We start from the raw sequence: 19,626 nt of genomic DNA on the forward strand, positions 1-19,626 counted from the left end.
ACTTTTGGGCTGTTTGGGCGTTTGCATCAATGCCATCACAACAAATCCTTGTCCTTGGCCTGTTATCAGTATGTTTGATATGAAGGATGGCGAATCAAACGGGCACTCGTTGAACTTAATTTCTGTGATACTGCCACGGCCACGAGGACATAATCCTGTTGGAATTCGGCCGCAGGGGCAAAAATAAGCCTGAAAAAGTTGTCTCAAACATAAAAAAAAAAACAACCCAGACCAATCCCTCCATTTTCCCCAACCAGATGATAATGAAGTTCTTACGAAACACTTTCATAATGGAACACAGCACAGGAAACAGACACAATGAAAATGCCCGAAAGGAGCAAACACAAAATATCACTGGGTTTTCCAGATGTGCTTGTGGCATCACTCACGACAATAAGCAACAGCAAGACAGCCGAGCGAAATCTGGCTCCAACGTCTTGCCATTTTCCCTTTGCAAGACACATGACATGCTTTAAGGCATGTGCCCGAGGGGAAGCGACCAGAAGGCCAGCAGTTATTTTCGACCCATTAACTGCACTGTAAGCGAATGGGTAGCATTGTTTGTGGCACTGTCTCCATGCCCAGAATAATGTGCTTCTAGTCTAGTGCTTTGAGGATGCAAATCAAGCGTGCCTTAAGGACACAGACGGTCTATTATAAAGCCACTGTGGGGAATAAAGGCTGGGCCAAGTGGCTTCTTAGTGGCCCTTTTTTTTTTTTTTTTTGCAGCGAATCCAGTTTGTTTTGTGTAGTCACCCCTGAATGGAAGCGACGCCGTTAAATAGCTGTCGAAACCTGGCCTTGGTAGTGTGAGTAACACACACACACACACACACACACACACACACACACACACACACACAGGGAATGTTTACTGGATGAAAACCTGGGCCCATATGGTAGTCAGCCAGACAGTGGCATGGTGTTCTGCCCCTGTGCGAATGACCTTTGAACCCCACTGTCAGTGAAGGGCCATTATCTTTCCAGTGTTAACGTCTGACTGCAAGCAAAGTCTGCATGGGGAGGAGTGTTCAAGTAATTTACAGTCTTTCTGGTTGTTAGTGAACCTCTCATTAGTCATTTGTGCCAGTAAAGCAGCAGCAGAATGAAAACACAACATGTGTCTGACCTTAAAGTTATCCACAGGGCTTTACATGAACAAAAAAAAAACAAAACAAACAAACAAACAAACGTGAAAGCGTCATAGTTTTTGGGGACATGTGCTAATTGTACGTGCTAAACGAGGATGCTAGCGATAATTGGGAATAGCCACTGGTCAAGCTGGCTACACGTTATCCAGCGGCGTCACCCAACAAAGGGAATTAAAACAGTGTTGCGGTGAACGAGGTGGCGAATAATGAACTCGACCCGGCCACAAATTAAGTACATCACCACCTAGCTTGTGGCTTCTTAATCACGCAAAATGTGGAATAGAAAAAGAAAAATTCCCGCTGGGATATAAACATTAGCGCGAGCAAACCATCGGCCATTAAGCTGATAGCCTCCTCCCGTTAAACAGGGTGGAGACTATACATCTCCCTCTCTGTTCTGTTAGGCGCAGGGGAGGAAAAGAAGGTTGAAAAACACCTCCAAACCGGCTACGACACAGTCCGAACGCCTGGGTTTGGCAACATAACCAGCAAATACATCACAACAATAGGCTCACGTTCAATTTGCCTCTCCCGTGTGGAAGCTGCGGCTCTTTTTCCAAGTCGGCCCGGAACGCTGCACGCCCTTTCTCCCCAAGAAAGGGATTGTTCAATGGCCGCATAGGGGGGGACACAAGCCCCCCACTGACACAGCCACACCACAGACACCGTTTCCAACAGACAACGCAGTCACCTCGGGCTGTTTCTTCATAACTGGTGGTCCTTTTCTTTAAGAAGTGTGGCGAGCATGCAGCACAGCTACTCCTGCGTCTCCTTTCCAGAGGACATAATCTAGGATGGGCTGCCGGTGTTTGGCATACTGAACTGTATTTGTCACTGGCATTTTAAGTATCCGAGTATGCTTTCTTAAGAAAGCGAAAGGGGGCGAATTAAAACATGTCGGAATAGTAAAGAAAAATCCACTTACAGCCAAATGGGATTCACAAAGCGGCTCCTCTTTTCTCCCGTGTTCTCCAATGGCAGCCAAATATCCCTGTCCTCAGGGGCAAAAGAAGGAAAACTCCTGATGTGATATGTGTAATTATCTGTTTAAAACAGGAATAAAGCTAAAGACTGCCCCTTGTCATGTTTTCACACGCTGCCTCCTCTAGATATACATTCCCAGTCCCTTTCCCATTCTTCTCTCCCTCCCGGAGCTGAGGAGGAGACACGCTGCGCGTCTCCGTCGTTTCCTGTCCAGCCCAGACCCCAAGGATGCCTTCACTGCCTGTCGAAAATATCACTATGAGAGATGGTAAGAGAGAAGAGGAAAGACCACGGTAAATGTTGGAGATTGCCTGGAAAGGCAGGAATTGCCGTGTTACCCGAGTTAACCAACTGACACGCATTAGCGCAATATTTTGCTACTTAATCCGTAAAAATGCCAACTGAATGCCCAATTTCGCCTCTTTGTCTCGTCGCTTCAATGCAAACGGGACAAAATCGGAGTTTTGCAGGAGCAGTGAAGGCAGCATCAGCATCCAGTAGTTATTCCCTGTAGTAACTGGTAGTAGATTAATAATAATAATAATAATAATAATAATAATAATGATAATAATAACAATAACAAAACAACAACAACAATAATAATAATAATAACAACAACAACAATAACAACAACAATAATAATAATAATAATTTATTTTGCTCTCTTTTACTCAATGTGTGCTAACAAGAAAAAAGATAAATTAAAAAAATTAAGGTAAAATATGTAAAAAAACCAAAAAACCAAAAAACAAACAAACAACAAAACAAGAAAAACAAACAAATCCAAAGTAAGTATGAGTGAAGCTGCACACTTAACCACGCTGGAGCTCAGCATGGATTCTTGCTGATGCTCGCTTAAAGCCATCACCACAACCGCCGCCAGACAAATGGGACTTGTTCCAGATTAGGAGATTACGTGTCATCCATATGGACACATGGAATTACTAACCCGTCAATCCCCCTCATCCATTTTCTGAGTTAGAATTTACAAACATTTTTGGAAATGCTATAATCCCCACTTCACAATCCCATGAATCTGTCACCGTGTGTTGCCACACAAAGTAAATATTTTCGACCCTTTCATGGTCTCTAATCCCTGCTCTCGGCTGTTAGAACTGTACACAGCAGGACATGGGGGGGGGGGGAAATTAAATATTGTTGCAATTAGAAGACTGGAGCCAAAAGCTGTGCTCCTCTCTTACAGCAGTATAAAACGTTAGCAACAGGCTGAACAAAATAAAGTGCTGTGTTGCCATCTAGTGGAACGAGAAAGCTGATGCCTATTCCACTCAACCCCATTTTGTGGGCACAGACGTGGGGTTTTTAAGTCAAAAATCAAAGATTCGGAATTTACTACACCGTGGAAAAGGAATTACCTTCTCTTAAAGCGCAAACGCAGTACTGTTTTTTCTCACCTACATGTATCAGTGTGTAAGTGTGACACACTCAGTGACTCATACAGCACAGAGACAGTTTCTCTAGCACGTCTCCTTGACATGTTCTCTCTGCCAAGTCAGCCTTTGGGCTACCTCTGTCCTTTTTGTGAGGCAATGACACAAATGTCGTTAATGTCTACTTGGTGCTCCCGGTTGTGTCCGGTAAGCCTTTCCACGTGGCACACTGGGTCATTGCACTTTTGGTCACTCACTCCACCTCCAGCTGTGATTGCAACATTATTCTTCTCACACTGCCATCAACATGCACTTCATGTTAGCATAACAGCTTTTAACGCCTGTGCACTATTTCTTCTGTGACCAAGGTCTTTGCTTTCAAACACAAAATAATAAAAAAAAAAAAAAAAGCATTAACAAACAACACACATTTTTGTCCCTACACAATGGCCCAGTGCAAAACACTACACTGAGGAATACAGCAGCTTCCACGCTACGTTACTCGACGCTAACAGAATTTGTCCTGCGGTGACCTTTAAGCCTACATCAATACAGGAACCTGCTCTTACAGTAACACAGCTTCAGACCTCAAATGTCATAAAAAAAAAAAAAAAAAACTCTGGGACAGGATGGAAACTTCACAAGAGGAGGAGTCTATGCCACAGGATGTTTTCCTCCGAGAGAGGATGTGTAAGGTTCAGTCATCGCAGCACCGTGGGAGTGCTTCAATCAGAGGCAGATATGATGCATTACAGTCAGAAGAGCGTGTGCAAGGAACCGGGGCTGATGATATCGGGGTGACAGATCAGATTTCGTCTGCAGCGTTACACTGAGTCTGAGGGGAAACTCGAAGGTTTTAAGGTGATGAGGAGAGGCCTCGAGGGCACCATTCTGCTGCTGGAGGCAAGTTCACGCTCTGGGCGCAAAAGATCAAGATGAGTGCTCGCTGGGTGTTCATGATCCTCGCGTGCTGCAGATTGTCTCACGCCGATCAGCCTCACCAGGGCAGCCGCGCCTGCTACGGTAAGTTCTGTCGGAACGCACAAATTCTCGCTTTGAGCGATTCACATGCTTGTAGTCAGCAGGTTCATTTATTCATTTAGAACAAGGGCCACATGTTCTAACATCCGCAAGCGTCAGCCAGATAAAGGATCGTTGATTGGGGCCGACTACAGGCTCAAATATCCAACTTAACGACCTCTTCGTCTCTCTGCACTCTCTCTGCTGCCAGGGAATGGAGAGCGGTGATGGCAGGGGTGGCATCAATTCAAAATGGCTCGTTCAAACTGAAAAAAAAAAAAAAAAAAAAAATGCTACCTACTGACTACATCTTTACCAAGCATATGCGGTTTCATATCCAGTGGGTTTCAACACTCTTGAGGTTAGCACCCTCAAAAGTAATGTAGTAATGCTTGAATATTAATGTGGGCGGATTATGTGATAACTGCGGTGGTGCTTGTAGATGTTCAGGGTGGGTATTGAACCTTCACGGGTTGACAGCATTGGTTAGTTTAGGTACCTAAAATATGGAAAGTTGAGCCGCGAGGACGAAAAATGTGTTTGTTTGTCAGGTGTAGTGAAGATATTCTTTGTTAACGGCTGTTTATTTGTTGGTTAGTACCTGATGCTGGCTGAATATGTGTATTAACTGTTAGAGAAACAGGTTTTATTTGTAAAAAGACAACCGTTTTGGTTCACAGTGCAGAAGGCCTTTATGCAGGCACGGATCCACGCACCAAATCGCACTAAAACACCTAAACCACGACCTTTTGAGTGAGTCAAGTACGCCACTCGCATGGCAAAATGCCTGCTTTTCAGGTGAAATGTGAGGCTGCTTAAAAGAGGTAAATGGGCTCAAGATGTGCTATTATTTAACAAATTCCGTGTGGGGGCGGAGTTGCTGTGAAATGACGAGTTTGAGTTTCGAGGGCTGATTCCAAAGATAGCGAGATTAAATGCAAATAAATCTATCTTTGCAGGAGCTGTAGCCGTGACAAGCCGTTTCCTTTGCAAAGGTGTTTGGTGATAGGCACCCTGACTCAACCCACTGCCACAAGAAAAGGCTTTCTTTTCTCCAATTCAAGAGTTTCAAAGTGTTAAAAAAGGTCACACTGGCCGCCTTAGTTCATCACCAATTTATAGAGATAGCGGATTTGAATGTGTGTGTGGAAGAGACACCTACTCTCAGGAATCAGAATAAAATGTGCACCCTGAATCATTTTTTTTTTACATCGTTTCTCTCCAGACGCGCTGAAAACTGTCTGCGTTTCCGCCGGAGAAAATGTGTCCGTGCCATGTCCAAAGATAAAGGAAAGAGCAGAACTGGTGACATTCAACCTTTTTCAGAATATGGAACAGGTTTACAACCACACGTGCAGCCCCGGTGCCTGTACAGTGACCAAAATGGGTCTGCACGAAAACACAGAAAACACGTCGGTCAGTTTCGTGCTCAGCGGGGTGAATGCCAGCGACCATGCCCTCTACAGATGCGAGATGAAACACGCCTTCCCGCCTCCCTTGATAACAGAAGCAGGTGATTTGATCCTTGTACTCGTGAAAGGTAACTATTCCTCAAAACAAAACACCTCTAACCTTTGTGCACGCACAGTCCAGTCCACTGAATCCTCTCTGTGTTCGTTTCTTCCAGGACACCAATGCAATAGAACCCCTGAGGTCACTGTGACAGCTGCAGAACAGTACTGCGGATTTTACTGGATTTTGATTCTTGCACTTGTCAGCCTCTACAGCATAATTGCCACCGTACTCGCAATCTTCAACTGCGTAAGTTATTCCACAAGAATGCTTGAAATTCCGAGTTCAAAATACATTTCTTTGACCTTTTTCGGGTGTAGGAAACGGAGAGATACGGACTCGAGTCAGCGATTTGATGACTCGCCTCGTGATTTGACAGAAAGTAAACGACTTGACACTCAGCTCGGAAGTGAAAGAGTTAAAGGGGGCGCTCGGTTTGAGTCTGTGTGGAGTTGTCATGTTCTCCCCATGTCTGCCTGGGGTCCCCCCCCGGGTAGTCCAGCATCCTCCAATAGTCCAGAGACAGTGGCGGTTCTAGACCAGTTTTAATAGGGGGGCCAGGTTGGGGCCGGCTTTTTCGTAAGGGGGCACATACAACCCAGAAAAAAGGACAAATCCCTCATTCAGACAAAGCAGTGTTTACAATTTCAGCAATTTGATTGGGCAGTAAACTGCTGAGACACTTTATTTCTGCCTTTCCCTTCAGAACAAAATCATTGCAAGAAATCTGTCATTTTGTTATTAATGCAGACTCCCTGTCAGGGGGGGCCACTGTTGGACCCCCCTAGAACCGCCCCTGTCCAGAGACATGCCGGTTAGGTTAGCTGGTGACTCTAGATTGCGAAAAGTGCGAAAATATAAGAGAATTATTAAGAAATGCATCCATGTCTGTTTTCCATACATCAATTTCTGCAACGATTATGAGATTTTAGTTTTCATACCACAGTATACCGTAAAACCAGTTCACCTCATTGTAAATATTCGCGTCCCTTGGCCTTGAAATACACACAAAAAAAAGGTAGGAATCAGTCGACGCGCAACTTTGGCATTAGCTTCACTTGTTTAACAGTCTTCACGTGTGTCACAGGTCAAGTTGAGGAGGACGGATTCCCAGAGTGACTACATGAACACCAAACCCTTACCAGCAAGGGACCGCAGGAAGAAAAGAATTCAAAATCCATTCCCACGACACTTCTGATGACCTGTGCGCCATGGGACTATTTGCACGCCTCTCATCATCACTTTATAAAAAAAAAAAAAAGACTTGGAGGGGTCCTTTGTGGTAGTTTGCCCTAAATGGAACATTACGTGTGAGGCTGTGTCTGCCGGTAGTATCAGCAGAAGTAGCAAACCTTTTACAGTTGTGTATGAAGGGAAAAAAAAAAAAAAAAGAAACGAAAAAAAAAAAAAACAATAAAGAAAAAAAAAAAAAAAAACATTTCACCCAACAGCTTTGGTTTGCTCATTTCCTGTTTCACCTACTCACTGTCTCGGGCTGTCACACACACAATAAACTGTAGTTGGAACCCCCTGCTTTTGTGGTCGAAACAGAAGGTGGTGTCTCAATGAGGGGATTCAACCACATGTAAAGGGTTCACTCTTGCTGTTAACCCGTGTGATCGAGATCAAGCTGATAAAGGGAGACCACACTGTCAAGAAGGAAAAAAGAGCCGTTAAAAAAAATCTTAATCTCATACGGCCGATTAACATCGCGCTCTCTCTTCAGCAAGCATGCTCTTTTTTCTAAGAAATTAGAACGCGTTCTCGGATTGTTGCCATCACGGAAGATGATGTGAACCAGATATACAAGAGGGAGAGGCACGCTTCAAACAATAACAAGCTGCACCGTTTCCTGCCTTCCTCCCGCTACTTCTTCTCCCTTCCTCATGCTTTCTGCAGATGTGGCCAATTCAAAGGGTTTCTACGTTCACCTTGCTCACCTTGCAGTTTCTGTGCAGTTACTGCAAGAGCACACACTGGTTTTATGAGTGTAATACAGCGGCGTGATCTTACTCATCGACTACCGCAAGCATCAGCGAGATTAACATATTGTTTCTGTTAGGTTTTTATGCCGTTTCTTTTTTTTTTCAGGGTGAGATGATTAAAAGCAAAAAAAGGCTCACGTTAACACATTTTTTCCCCTTTCCATGAAGCGACTCTTCCAGCGAAGAAACGACTCTTTCGCAAACTTTACAAAAACACACCACGTTTATTCAAATGCTTTAATACATTCATCCCTTCAAAGCTTCGAAGCGCACATCAAAATCTGCGCGTTCATGACATTTGCACAGTTCTGGCAGCCATTTAACAGTCACATCTGCCCTCAAGATCCCAGTTGCTCCGTTTCTGGTCGTGTGTCTGATCCATGGCGTTCTGGAAAAAGCTGTCTGCTGAGGAACTCCATCCTCTTTTCCTCAGGCATGCCGTGCAGCGTGTGCTCCGCTACCTGGAGAACAGGAGTAGCACCATGGACATAAATGTCAGTGAGTTATTGTCATGGAAGAACAAAATGACGAAAAATAAAATAGAACATTTTTCGATGAAATTGGCGCATTGTTCACTCCAGCTGTCATCAAACCTTAGGTGATGTGGCTGTTTTAGAAAGTTATGCAACAACTTTAAAATAACCATCGTTAAATAACAGTACACTAACAGTTAATTAAACTTTAGATTATAGTTATTTAAGTGTTAACAATTAAATGCTTTAGAATTTTTTTTTTTCTTCAAAAAATAGTTTATTGAAAAGTTGCAAATGATGCATGATAATTTGTCAATTGTTCATAAATACCGTGTAGCTCATCTATAAACATTATTTGCATGGCCATTATATGGTTTTAACTGATTTCTATAAATCTTTATGTTGTATAAGAAATGGTTTACAAAGAATTCACTGTTAACAGTGAAATAACAATGAGACAGTTTAACTATGAATGTACCATTTATTGATGATGGTCATTATGAAGAGTTACCGGCAACATCAGCATAACAGAGCTCTTTGTAGAATGTAGAAATATTAAATTGCGATCTCTGAGTCTCACCGTTACACAGTCATATCCCAGGCTGTTCAGATGACGAGTCATAGCAGCCAGTGGACCACGAGGGTGAGACGTACCGTGGCAAAAAGGGTTTGCCGTGCAAATAACTGCGATTCTAGGACACCAAGACAAGGGTTTCTCAGCTTAAAAAGGTCACCGTTTGAATAAAGGTGCAGGTATGACAACATGAAAGTGGAGGTTCGGTTGTAAGAGCGTCAAAAATGTGAAACCTGAGCAGGAGACTCAGACTTGTGGCTTTCTCTTCACTAAGACAGTGCTACGTTTGTAGTTTTGATTTCCTTTGATGCACACTTAGCGACAATCTGTACTCATAATTAACATTTCGGTAACAGTCAAGAGCAGGCATTGTGCAACACAAACAACTGTTGAAGTGTATTTCTACAAATTTCTCAGTTCGCCTAATGCGATGAGAACCATTTTGGTTGAATTTGCACAGGCAACATGCACCAGCAGACTGAATAACTGATTTAAAACAGAATATTTTACTCAGGCCAGACTAAAGATCTAAGCACAGAAGTGAGAAAGGTGAGTATGTACATGCTTTCCAGTCTTTCACAGAGCAAGACTGATGACGAAGGACGATACGGCTTGGGCCACAAAACTCTGCGACGACTGAAACGCTAAATTTGCTCAACGTGTCACTTCTTTTAAATCTCTTCCTTTAAATCTTAACTATAAACTATTCATCTATATTTCATTTTTATTGTACTTGATGTTTTTGTGAAGCAGTTTGTAAAACTGTCAAGAAAAGCGCTCTATGAATTAAGCGTACTACTGTTTTTTATCATTATCAAATTAAATGACTTGAATTTAGGAGACTCTCTCTGACGAGTTAAACGCCATTTAGCGTCGTCTATGAAAGCATATGAACATGTCAATTCTGAATATTTAAAACAATGTCAATATTAATTTTTTCAAAGTATCACTACGCCTTTTACTAGGTGCATGGACGCATGCATCGCTGTATTGCTTACACAGGCCTGTTGCCTCATGAAGTACATTAAAGTAGAGGCTCGTGCTAAACACACAGTGCACAAGCCTCGTTTTATCTTTAAATAAAAATCTAAAATGTTACGCCTTCAATGTCATGTCAATTTTTCCTCCTGGTATTCACAAGATATGAAAAGATATTTTCAATGCTGAAGCTAGAAATTCCAGTAACTTAACAACACACACTAACACATACAAAAAGACACCAAGAAGAAGACTTCTGTGCATAAAAAGTACACGTTAACAGAAATCCAAATGGTTAAAACAATAAATGCAATTTTGTATGTTGTATAATGTTTATTTCCAACGGTTGGAAATAAACTCTTAAAGTTATGAAAGTCTAAAACTTAAATTAAAGTGGATACACACTTTATTTTTTGCACAAAATCTGTAAAACAGAAAACGTGATTTTTTTTAACACCTATGTTTCAACCAGTTTTTTTTACATCTTTGCTGCTCGGTAAAAGCGACTGACTGATTTCTCACCACTAACTTTTTAAAAGGTTTCAAAATGGTCTTCAAACTCTGTAGTGCCCGCTATCAGTGTGGTGATCCATATAAGTGACAAACTGCCCTGCTTCTGCAGCACTATTTTATCTTATCTGTTTAATTTGATCCTATTTTGATGCTTTTTCTCACAGTCACGGTGTGCTGTATGTTGACGTACACAATCATGGTGTGCGTCAATGCCCGACACTGACGGTGCAGAAAGCCCAGACATCTCCACCTTCTTTTACCAAACATGACATAAGCACATTAACTGAAAAACGGTACGTGCCAGTAACCCTAACCCCAACATATGACTGCTGAAGCCGCTGCTGGTAACTTACCTTTGACTGCTCTCTGCTGGAGAGCGACATTCTGCTTCACTCGCTTCAGTCACAGAGGGTTGGTGTGTCAGAGGTTTGGTGATTACACCATCTAAGAGTCAACACACACAAAGACACGTCTAGCATCACAGTTTCTACTACAGCCATTTTCTTTAAGTGAAAGATATTAGGGTCATTGTCACAATAGGAACAGAAAATGATTAACCGTCTTTCTTGGATTTTTTTAACGAGGAATCATAAATATGCAACTAAATTTCTGTCCTCCGAGATTCTGTTTTACCTATGACGTAAGAATTCTCCAGCACCACCATTTCCTGCAGCACTGTGTCTGCCTGGTCCCCCACCAAACTCCGCAGGCTCTGCGAGAGCCACGGCTTGTCTGATGGAATGCTGGTGGTGAGGTCGCCCAGGACAAATGGGGGGACGGTCAGGTGCTGAGGGAGCTGAGGACGGTCGAGACGGAGGCACGCGTCCACCGTTCGAAACATTCTCTCATGGTTAATGACATAACTGGGCACTGTAGAGAAACAGAGAAAGGTCAGATGCCAAAAGTAGTGGCCTGCAATGTGGAAGCTGTCTTTCTGTGACATGCTTTGTCTTTTCTTAGTACAGCACCTGCCTTTTTTTGGCTTAGATGTGCGTGTTCACTCAGAGTTTTGTAATGATATTTGAGCAGTCAAAAGAAAAAAGGTGGCGGGAAATAAGTCACACGGAAAAAGACGAAGAAGACAGAATAGACTGGCAGGACCGTTCATGTGTGAGTGAGTCCGCTGTCTTGCCTGTAGTCTTAAACTGCTCCAGTGTACTGCTCTGCAAGAGTTGCTCCAGTGGCGCAGAGGGGAAGTGGCCCAGTAGACACAGGTAATACACAGTCTTTAACAACTCAAACTCAGACATCCTGGGCAGATAGGAGACCAGAGCCCCGGTGAGACCATCCAGGAACCTGGAACAGCAACATGAACAACAGATATGGAAGTTATATATATATATATAGAGAGAGAGAGAGAGAGAGAGAGAGAGAGAGAGAGAGAGAGAGAGAGAGAGAGAGACGCTCGTTATGGGGACACACACACACACACACACAAAACGCTCCTCGTCGCCAGCCGACGGATGGACGGACGCTCGTCACCGTCAGCCAGGAGACAGACGGACAGACGCTCGTCATGGGGGGGGGGGGGGGAATCTCTTTTTTTACGAGAAGACCGCGGCAGCCCACAAACACCCGCTACAAAGCAGCTAACATTGAAAATGAGTATAGTGGCGCTGAGCTAGCAGTATAGCGGGGCAGCGCCACTGTTCCACCGGCTGGGGAGAACCCTGTAGAACTATGCTTTTTTCAGACTAGTGATTTCCGCTTTTTGCTTCCTGGTGGTTATCATGAACCACCTCACCATATACAACACCAAGTATTGTTTTATATATTGAAGTGTTTTCTCTGGGTTTTCACCTCTTTCAACTAACTGGACACACACATCTGATCTCCCAATCTGAACAAAGACTAAAGTAAATTAAAAGACAGCAACTACAGCAGAGTAACAGCAAATACAAAAACGGATGATGTCTATATTGAGTTAACTGTATGGAAATGTTTGCATTAAGGGCCTGTTTATGAGCAGGATTAGACAAAAGAGCAACCTACTGTTGTCTTTGGTGCTGCAGATCAAAGTTAAGAGAGGAGTACACCTTGAGGACACAGAGGAGGTCTCTCAGTGTTAGAGCGTCTGGATTGGTGATCACCCTCTCGGCAAACGCCTCCATGATTGCAGTGGGACAGAAGAGAAGGCTCTCGAACGCTGATAGGAGGATGACCAACTGAACAGAGGGGAGGAAAAGTCCAGAAACGTAGAGAAATATGACTTATAATATTATATAAAACAAATACTTGTACAATATGATTACAGGCATGAAAGAGCAGTAAAATGTAAATTATGACTATGTATATTCAACATTTCAGAAAAATGGGGTGAGAAAACAGTTGTCTGTCGCAGCACCTGTTTGTTGGACCATATGTCCATCATAGACGCGGCGTGGTCCGACATGTCAGTGAGCAGATCCAAGTCTCTGTAGAGCAGCTGCTTACAGGACTGCAGAAGTTTATACTGTCCGCTGAAGGGGATTACATTGAGGTTTTCTACCAGAGAGAACACATGCGGAGGAGGGACAGAGGAGGGATAGCAGGTTGGTAGAGCTAAAACACTAACATTTGAACACACACTCCTGCAAGCTCTTACAAAACACGGCAAGATGTTATCCAATTTTGTGACGTCATTTTGATTCAAACGATTTTTATCCTGTCAGAAAAATATTTTACCTTTGATCTTGTTACTGCAGACATCCAGGAGGGGTTTGGAGTAAAAGCCCATTGTGGCCATGGTGGATATCATGTACAGGGTGTTGGGGAGGCTGAACTGGTCTGTCATTGATAAAGCTTTTCTCTGGAGGAAGCAGAGTGTAAAATGAACGCCAACGTGGAAGTGGATGAAGACAGCCTGTGATTTGTTAATTTTAACAGCCCCCTATCTCCTTAAACCTAAATCCCTGACGGCAAAGGTCCAGAAGAGCTTAGTTTCTAACGTGCGTTATGATTCGTTGCCACGTAAGATATCCGATTTCCTGTGCCTTCATATTAGCACTTCGCATTGTCCCTGTTGATAATAACCATGGTTTCAGATCTATGATGAATGAAGATTGCAAGCTTATTATTATCATTATCATCATTATTATCAACAGCTTGGTTTCGCTATTTTCTCCCGTCGTTGTGTCTCATCTCCTCCGTCGCGTGACTCAAATCACAACGCTTAATAAAATACACAGATTTCACTGGTTGAGTAGCATCTCGGCAGATGATTCAGAACATAAGCAATTGGTGTGAGAGTTTCCGGTGCCACAAGTCCTGTAAAGGCTAAAAATAAGCTGTGACGGTTGAGATACTACCTAAAAATGTTATAATCCTTAACAATCAGTACAAGGTGTTTGGGTCTGGACCTGGACAGCAGTAGGATAGTAGGATAGTTATTGATGGCACCTTGCGTGGTAGCCTCCGCCACCAGTGTATGAACGTGTGTGAATCGGTGAACGCTGACATGTGTAAAACACTTTGAACGGTTGCTAAGACGAGAAAAGCACTATATCAATACATTCAGCAATTACACACTGTGCAGACTGTGAACTGTGATGACAGAGGTAAAAACGTTGATCGATCAAGAGTCAGGAGAAAGCAATCATAATCCCGGATGATGTTAGAATCACAGACACGGGCAACTGAATACCTAATATCGTCAAAATCCAGACTCGTAAACCAACCTCTAGTTTCCGTTTGAGCTTCAGCGGGGCATCTTTCCCCACGATGCGCATCATGGTCTGGAGAAGCACGACATTCTTGATCCAAGGAAGACGGGTCTCCACTTGCAGCCTGGGAAACAGCAGCGACAAACAGCAATGCAAATCAGTCTTAAGGAGTGGAGATAAAAGTGTACGGTGATTCCCGAGGAAAAAAAGAAAGGCCTCAAGTGTGTCAGATGACTGGCATTGATTGTTTCTTTGCAGTCATTCTAAAAGGTCATTTAATCACACTGACCCCATGCCTTTCTTAAGCGCAGCAACATTGGGGGTGCCCTCCTCTATTTGATCCAGACAGGTGGCTAAGACAGAAAGGCTCTTCTCATCCAAGTCATTCAGTTTCTCCTGATAGAGGACAACAAGAACAACACAGAACCATCAAGGACAATGCCAACGTGGAAACATGTTTGTCTGCTGTAAGACAATCTATTACTGCCTACCTGGCTGGCTCGGAGGAAAGTCTGGACCACACGGCTACGTTGGGGGACACCCAGTTTGACCATACATAGGAGAGAATAAGCGATGTCCTCGCCGGTCATGAAGCGCACACGCCTCATGGTATGCTGCAGTAGCTTTTCAAATGCAGGGTGCTCAAACATCAGCTGCAGCTCGTAGCGAGCCTGCTCCTCGGACATCTTCTTGGTGGTGGACCACATCTGGGTGAGGCAGTGGCTGACCTGACTAACTGTGGGCGCGTACAGGCAGGTGAGGTCTAACACGTCCGACGGGGAGCCACAGCGCACCAGGCGGTCGGTGAAAGGGGACGACCGCTGTCCATGCCTTGTGGCAGCGATTTGGATCACGGCGGGCTCCTTCTCCTCCAAGTCCTCGCCGGGACGACTATCGTAGGAGTAAAACCTCGCCGAACCGATAAGAGTCCTCGGCGGGCATGTCTGACTTTGCCCTGTGCGCCAAATGTGCGCCAGCTGTTGACTGGAGACAGACGCATCCGTGATTGACGCTGTCGCCGAGAGTCTGCCAAGATGCCAACGAAACCGACGGCTGCAAAAGTGCAGGCTCCGTCTCATGACCTCTTCTGTCACCCTGAGAGACATTGTTCTGTACTAAAAGGGGGGAAATAACAAGCTACTACGACGTCATTTATATCGGCACGTCTCCTGTGTGGAGCAAATAGCTGCTAGCTTACAAAACAAAAACTTGAGGTATGAAGTTAATAAGAGTAATAGCAACTATTACTATTACGTTAACTATCCGACTGACTCCTCTGCACATTCCTAGCCGCATACACTGTTAAAATACCTAAGTATTTCGTACAAATTATATATATCAAAATACTAACGTTACAACCGGGCTTTCAACAAGGTCAGCAGACTTCCCTTTTCAAGTAAACAACACACTGACTAGCTTACATTAGCTAATGTCAGCTAAGTAACTAGCCTCCCACCTTATTTATTGTGTTAACCGAGAGCGTAAAAAGAAACAATTGTCCCGAAGTCACGAATGGTGCCGAATGTGCCATGTGATATTTGGCAGAAACAGCTGAGAAACTGGGCTACATGAGATACATCACATTTTAGCTAGCGGGCACTACACGCTGCAGCTTCATGCTGTGTGCGTCGCCATATTCACTCCCCCTGTCAACTTGATAAAGCACGTACATGCTATGTAATAAGTAATGTTTAATGCTCTAATAAAATGTGTCAGGAATAATTTGTATAATTCTTAATAAAACCAACCTCTGGCCTTTTGCAATGATAGGTCGCACAGGCATCATAGCAGGTCCAGATTTCTTTTCTTAGTCTGGTGCTTCTACACGGATTCAAATTAGCGCAACACACCCCGTTTCCTAGCAACAGACGCAATGGCAAAAATTGTGCTTGCTGGTAAAGTTCGACTTTACTTTCTTTATCTTAAAGCATTTAACTGCATATCTAAAAATGTCTGATTTTCTGTGATTTAAACCTCTTTAGGGAGAGCAGACTGCGCACTTTATGCGAAAGCGGAACTGTTAGCAGACACTTTGCATCGATCTCTGCCAAACTTCACGGTCCATCGGATCTCCATCCTCCCAGATGAATGGAAGGTAAGATTTTTTATTTATTTATTTATTTATTTTTAATGATTCAAATCAGAGGGTTATTTGACCCAAACCCTAACATGCACAAACATCAGTCAGATATAGGACCAATGAGTGTGGAAGACTAGACATATTCAACTGAAAATACTAGCAGCTGGATGGGAAATTATTTTGAATTCTGTTCTTGCACTACATTACTGTATCTACTATACACAGGCACCACAAAATAACTGGGGGCTAGTTTTACTGGGAGTGAAGGCGGGCTTCACCACAGTCTGATGGGGGGGGGGGGGGGGGGGGGGAATCCTTGATCATTATTTTTAAAAGGGGGTTAATCTGTTTAGAATGTCTCTCACAATTTGCACTTTCCAGTTTCATTGTAGAGGAAAGAACAGTGTTCATTAGGCTACTGGTTGGAGATTGGACAAATGTAAGTTCCGACGATGAACTGACGTCACTGAATCAACAATTGAAATCAATCAAAATGAGTTGAAATAAATCTGCACAGGTTTTTGAGAATCCTTATCAAACCGACTCTTGAGATCAATGCCAACAAATGGCCCTATGTCATGATGTGTCTTCTTATTGGTTTATATCACCTCTGAAAATGCCACGTAAAACCTATCATCTCTACTTGCATTGTTACCTCATGGAGATATTTTTTTGTGGAACACCAACTGCTTCTCCTTCTTATTTAGTGAGGCCTGCAAACACTCTTTCTGGCCTGGAAACCAGTCAGTCAATGTTCTGCTGCTCTGATTGGTCTTTATGTTTATGAATCTTTAGTGTACTCTTCCTAAACTTATTTGTCTTCCAACTCATGTGACTTCTCACTGGTTTCCTGTTAGGAATGGCTGGAGGCCACGTGCAAAAGAAATGGCTGGAAGCACGAGGAGTCTCCTTTGGTTTGGAGGGACCTGGTGGACCAGGGAGGGAAGGGGATGCTCGTAGGGGGGTACAGTGACTTCCTAGAGCATTGTCAGGTAGGCACACCTCAGGTTTTCACTTTTTAACTCACACTTCCAAAACATGCCAGTATCTTATATCAGCGGTTGTGCAGGATTACTACAACATCACGTCGGACATGCCCACAGATGTGATGCTGAGTGTCGCGGCAGAGAATCTCGAAACCAAGATGAACCTCGTCGACGAGGAGCAGCATCGTCTGAGTCTTATCAAGCCCCTTCACGTATGGATCAGCAGGTGGGTTGGTCGGAAAAAAAACTCGAAACCGAAGAAAAAGAGGAATTTATGGGACGGTCTGAGTGTTAAATAATGCAATTTTCCCAAACCTCTCTAGTGCTCTCAGCCCGGCCTGCCACTTCCTGATCCCAAATGTGATCTCTGCTGAGCTGTTCCCCCACGTTTCTGCAATCAGCCTCCACCTATTGGACCTGGATAGGAATGAGGAGGAATTGCAGCAACTGAGGATGGAGACGGAGGACCTGGCACTACATCTGCTCCATCAAGTATAGGATTTTGTATTTATTTTCTCCCCACTTCTTTATTTTTAAACGCTATCATAAGAAAAATAAAGCCATCTGATTTATTATTATTTATTAACAGGTAACCGTTCACACAGATCTGGAACAGGCCTTCCAAGAAGCAGATGTCATTCTGCTGCTGGATGAGGGTTGGTCTGATGGAACAAAGAGTGAGGATGAGGAAGAAAAGAAGAAGAAGACTGTGAAGGCGATCTCGGACAGGTACAGGGAGTACGGACAACTGATCGACACAAGGGCCAACAAGGAGGTGAAGGTGATCGTGTCTGGCGACTCATTCGCCCACCTGAGATGCTCGCTCCTTTTGGACAATGCGCGCCGCATCGACAGACACCAGTTTGTCACCACGGCGACACAGCTGGAGAATGAAGCCAGAGCCGTGGTTGCAAAGAAGCTGAAAGTGAAGACTTCAGGTAGCTTGTATAAACTCTCTTCCTCTCTCTCTGGTGAAACTGATTTACCTGCTGTACATCCCCACTGCAGTTATGCACGATCACTTTCAATGCAAGATAAATCATTTCTCCCTTTCCTGCTCTAGATGTTGCAAATGTCCTCGTGTGGGGAAACATCAACGGGAGTTTCTACGTTGACCTGCAGAGGGCGAAAGTTTTCAACTATGACGGGGCAATCAAAGGACCGGCTTTCTACTCGCAACCAGTCGATAAGATTCTTTATGAAAGGTTTGTAAAAAAAAACCAGGGGTGTAAGAAATGATCAGGTCCTTTCTGAAGTAAAAAAAAACCAAAACGTATATATTATTTATATAAGTGTACTAGATACCTAGTATATCTGGTACCAGAGTTCAAAAGTATAGCTTGTTATGAATATACTTTACACACTGTACTATTATGGGCTTATCTCATTGTTTACTTTTCTGCATGCTATTTACTGGTCATCCCCACCCATCTGGCACTCTGGCAGGCTAAACAAACAGAGCATGATAAGGTCTGGCACTCATCTACCATCAAATTACAAAACTGCCTACCAAAATGTACCCTGCTGCGACTCAGCTCTCTGCCAATGTTGATTGCACAATATGTCTGACCCAACAGTTTGACTGCTCTGACCAGAAGCATCCCGTCTTGGGATAATGCCCAAAAAAAGCCAGTAATCCTCCTTCTGTCTTCCAGGAAATGGTTGGAAACAGACTTTCAAGACATGGTACGCTGTCGGCGTGCAGCCGTGGCTTCAAAGACCTGCCGTGCAGCTGCCATGTCGCTCGCCAATGGGATCGTCACCGTCCTAAAAGCTTGGAATGGCATTTGTGGTCCAGATGAGGTCTTCTCTATGGCCGTACTCTGCACAGGTGAAGATGCAGCCAAGCACAATGCGCGACAAAACGTTCAAATTTCAGCTGTGATTTTGACTGATCCAGCTAGAGTCGGAATGTGATCGTCTTTTGGCTACTTGCGTAGGGTACTACGATCTCCCAGATGGCATCGTCCTCTCAGTTCCAATCACCTTCGTAGACGGTAAATGGTCCGTGCTGTTTGATGTAACTGTTGGTGAGGAGTTGAAGGAGAGACTCCATCTTTCTGCAAGTGAACTCAGGCAGGTACGTAACGAGGGATACTCTAGCATACATTTTCATAGCGACAAATGTTGTTACTACTCGAACATATGGTCTTTCAAAAATGCCTCTTAAAAAAAAGGTACAAAGCTGTGTGTTTTTTTTCCCCCAGGAAAAAGAACTTGGATCATAAAATTGCAGGAATCTTATGAATAAAGAAGACAGTTGATTGGTATTTTAAAATGATGCGTTTTGTTGTAATTTTCTGTACATAAACATTAACAAAAAAGGATAGAAATTGAT

The 19,626-nt window shown here is 43.7% G+C and overlaps 4 protein-coding genes across 9 annotated transcripts in view; 2 read left to right on the plus strand and 2 right to left on the minus strand.

Moving 5' to 3' along the window:
* The window catches only part of raph1b (Ras association (RalGDS/AF-6) and pleckstrin homology domains 1b), a 46,352-nt gene extending 43,996 nt beyond the window's left edge, over positions 1-2,356 (minus strand). For 2 of the 4 annotated variants that reach the window (XM_030409703.1, XM_030409700.1), the window contains exon 1: positions 2,077-2,356. The gene's annotated coding sequence lies outside the window, so the exon portion shown is untranslated. Of the gene's footprint in view, positions 1-1,666; positions 1,781-1,842; positions 1,978-2,076 lie in introns of those variants that run through there. The other 2 variants (XM_030409702.1, XM_030409701.1) reach the window with 2 other exon arrangements.
* A 1,826-nt stretch (positions 2,357-4,182) lies between these two features.
* LOC115576793 (T-cell-specific surface glycoprotein CD28-like) lies at positions 4,183-7,340 on the plus strand. Of its 2 annotated transcripts, none has more exons than XM_030409361.1 (4): positions 4,183-4,549; positions 5,772-6,059; positions 6,174-6,307; positions 7,146-7,340. In XM_030409361.1, the coding sequence occupies exons 1-4, from the start codon at positions 4,462-4,464 to the stop codon at positions 7,254-7,256; spliced, it is 621 nt and encodes a 206-aa protein (XP_030265221.1). In that variant the 5' UTR covers positions 4,183-4,461; the 3' UTR covers positions 7,257-7,340. The 2 variants fall into 2 exon arrangements, with proteins under 2 accessions (XP_030265221.1, XP_030265220.1); XM_030409360.1 differs by having other exon boundaries at positions 5,772-6,086; positions 7,146-7,333.
* A 904-nt stretch (positions 7,341-8,244) lies between these two features.
* Positions 8,245-16,014, minus strand: fastkd2 (FAST kinase domains 2). Of its 2 annotated transcripts, none has more exons than XM_030409677.1 (12): positions 15,971-16,014; positions 14,714-15,337; positions 14,512-14,618; positions 14,238-14,346; positions 13,246-13,369; positions 12,926-13,065; positions 12,574-12,746; positions 11,714-11,877; positions 11,215-11,451; positions 10,935-11,025; positions 9,097-9,208; positions 8,245-8,504 (listed from the first exon to the last, which is right to left on the minus strand). In XM_030409677.1, exons 2-12 carry the CDS (start codon positions 15,326-15,328, stop codon positions 8,382-8,384), a joined length of 1,995 nt encoding a protein of 664 aa, XP_030265537.1. In that variant the 5' UTR covers positions 15,329-15,337; positions 15,971-16,014; the 3' UTR covers positions 8,245-8,381. The 2 variants fall into 2 exon arrangements, with proteins under 2 accessions (XP_030265537.1, XP_030265536.1); XM_030409676.1 differs by lacking the exon at positions 15,971-16,014 and adding an exon at positions 15,679-15,873.
* A 14-nt stretch (positions 16,015-16,028) lies between these two features.
* Positions 16,029-19,621, plus strand: mdh1b (malate dehydrogenase 1B, NAD (soluble)). The gene is made up of 10 exons (XM_030409679.1): positions 16,029-16,117; positions 16,205-16,317; positions 17,160-17,294; positions 17,372-17,514; positions 17,612-17,780; positions 17,878-18,226; positions 18,352-18,493; positions 18,944-19,119; positions 19,229-19,368; positions 19,496-19,621. The coding sequence occupies exons 1-10, from the start codon at positions 16,096-16,098 to the stop codon at positions 19,514-19,516; spliced, it is 1,410 nt and encodes a 469-aa protein (XP_030265539.1). The 5' UTR covers positions 16,029-16,095; the 3' UTR covers positions 19,517-19,621.
* The last annotated feature ends 5 nt before the right edge of the window (positions 19,622-19,626 follow it).

This window comes from Sparus aurata, chromosome 24 (assembly GCF_900880675.1).
Source record: "Sparus aurata chromosome 24, fSpaAur1.1, whole genome shotgun sequence".
In the NCBI taxonomy this organism is placed as follows: domain Eukaryota; kingdom Metazoa; phylum Chordata; class Actinopteri; order Spariformes; family Sparidae; genus Sparus; species Sparus aurata.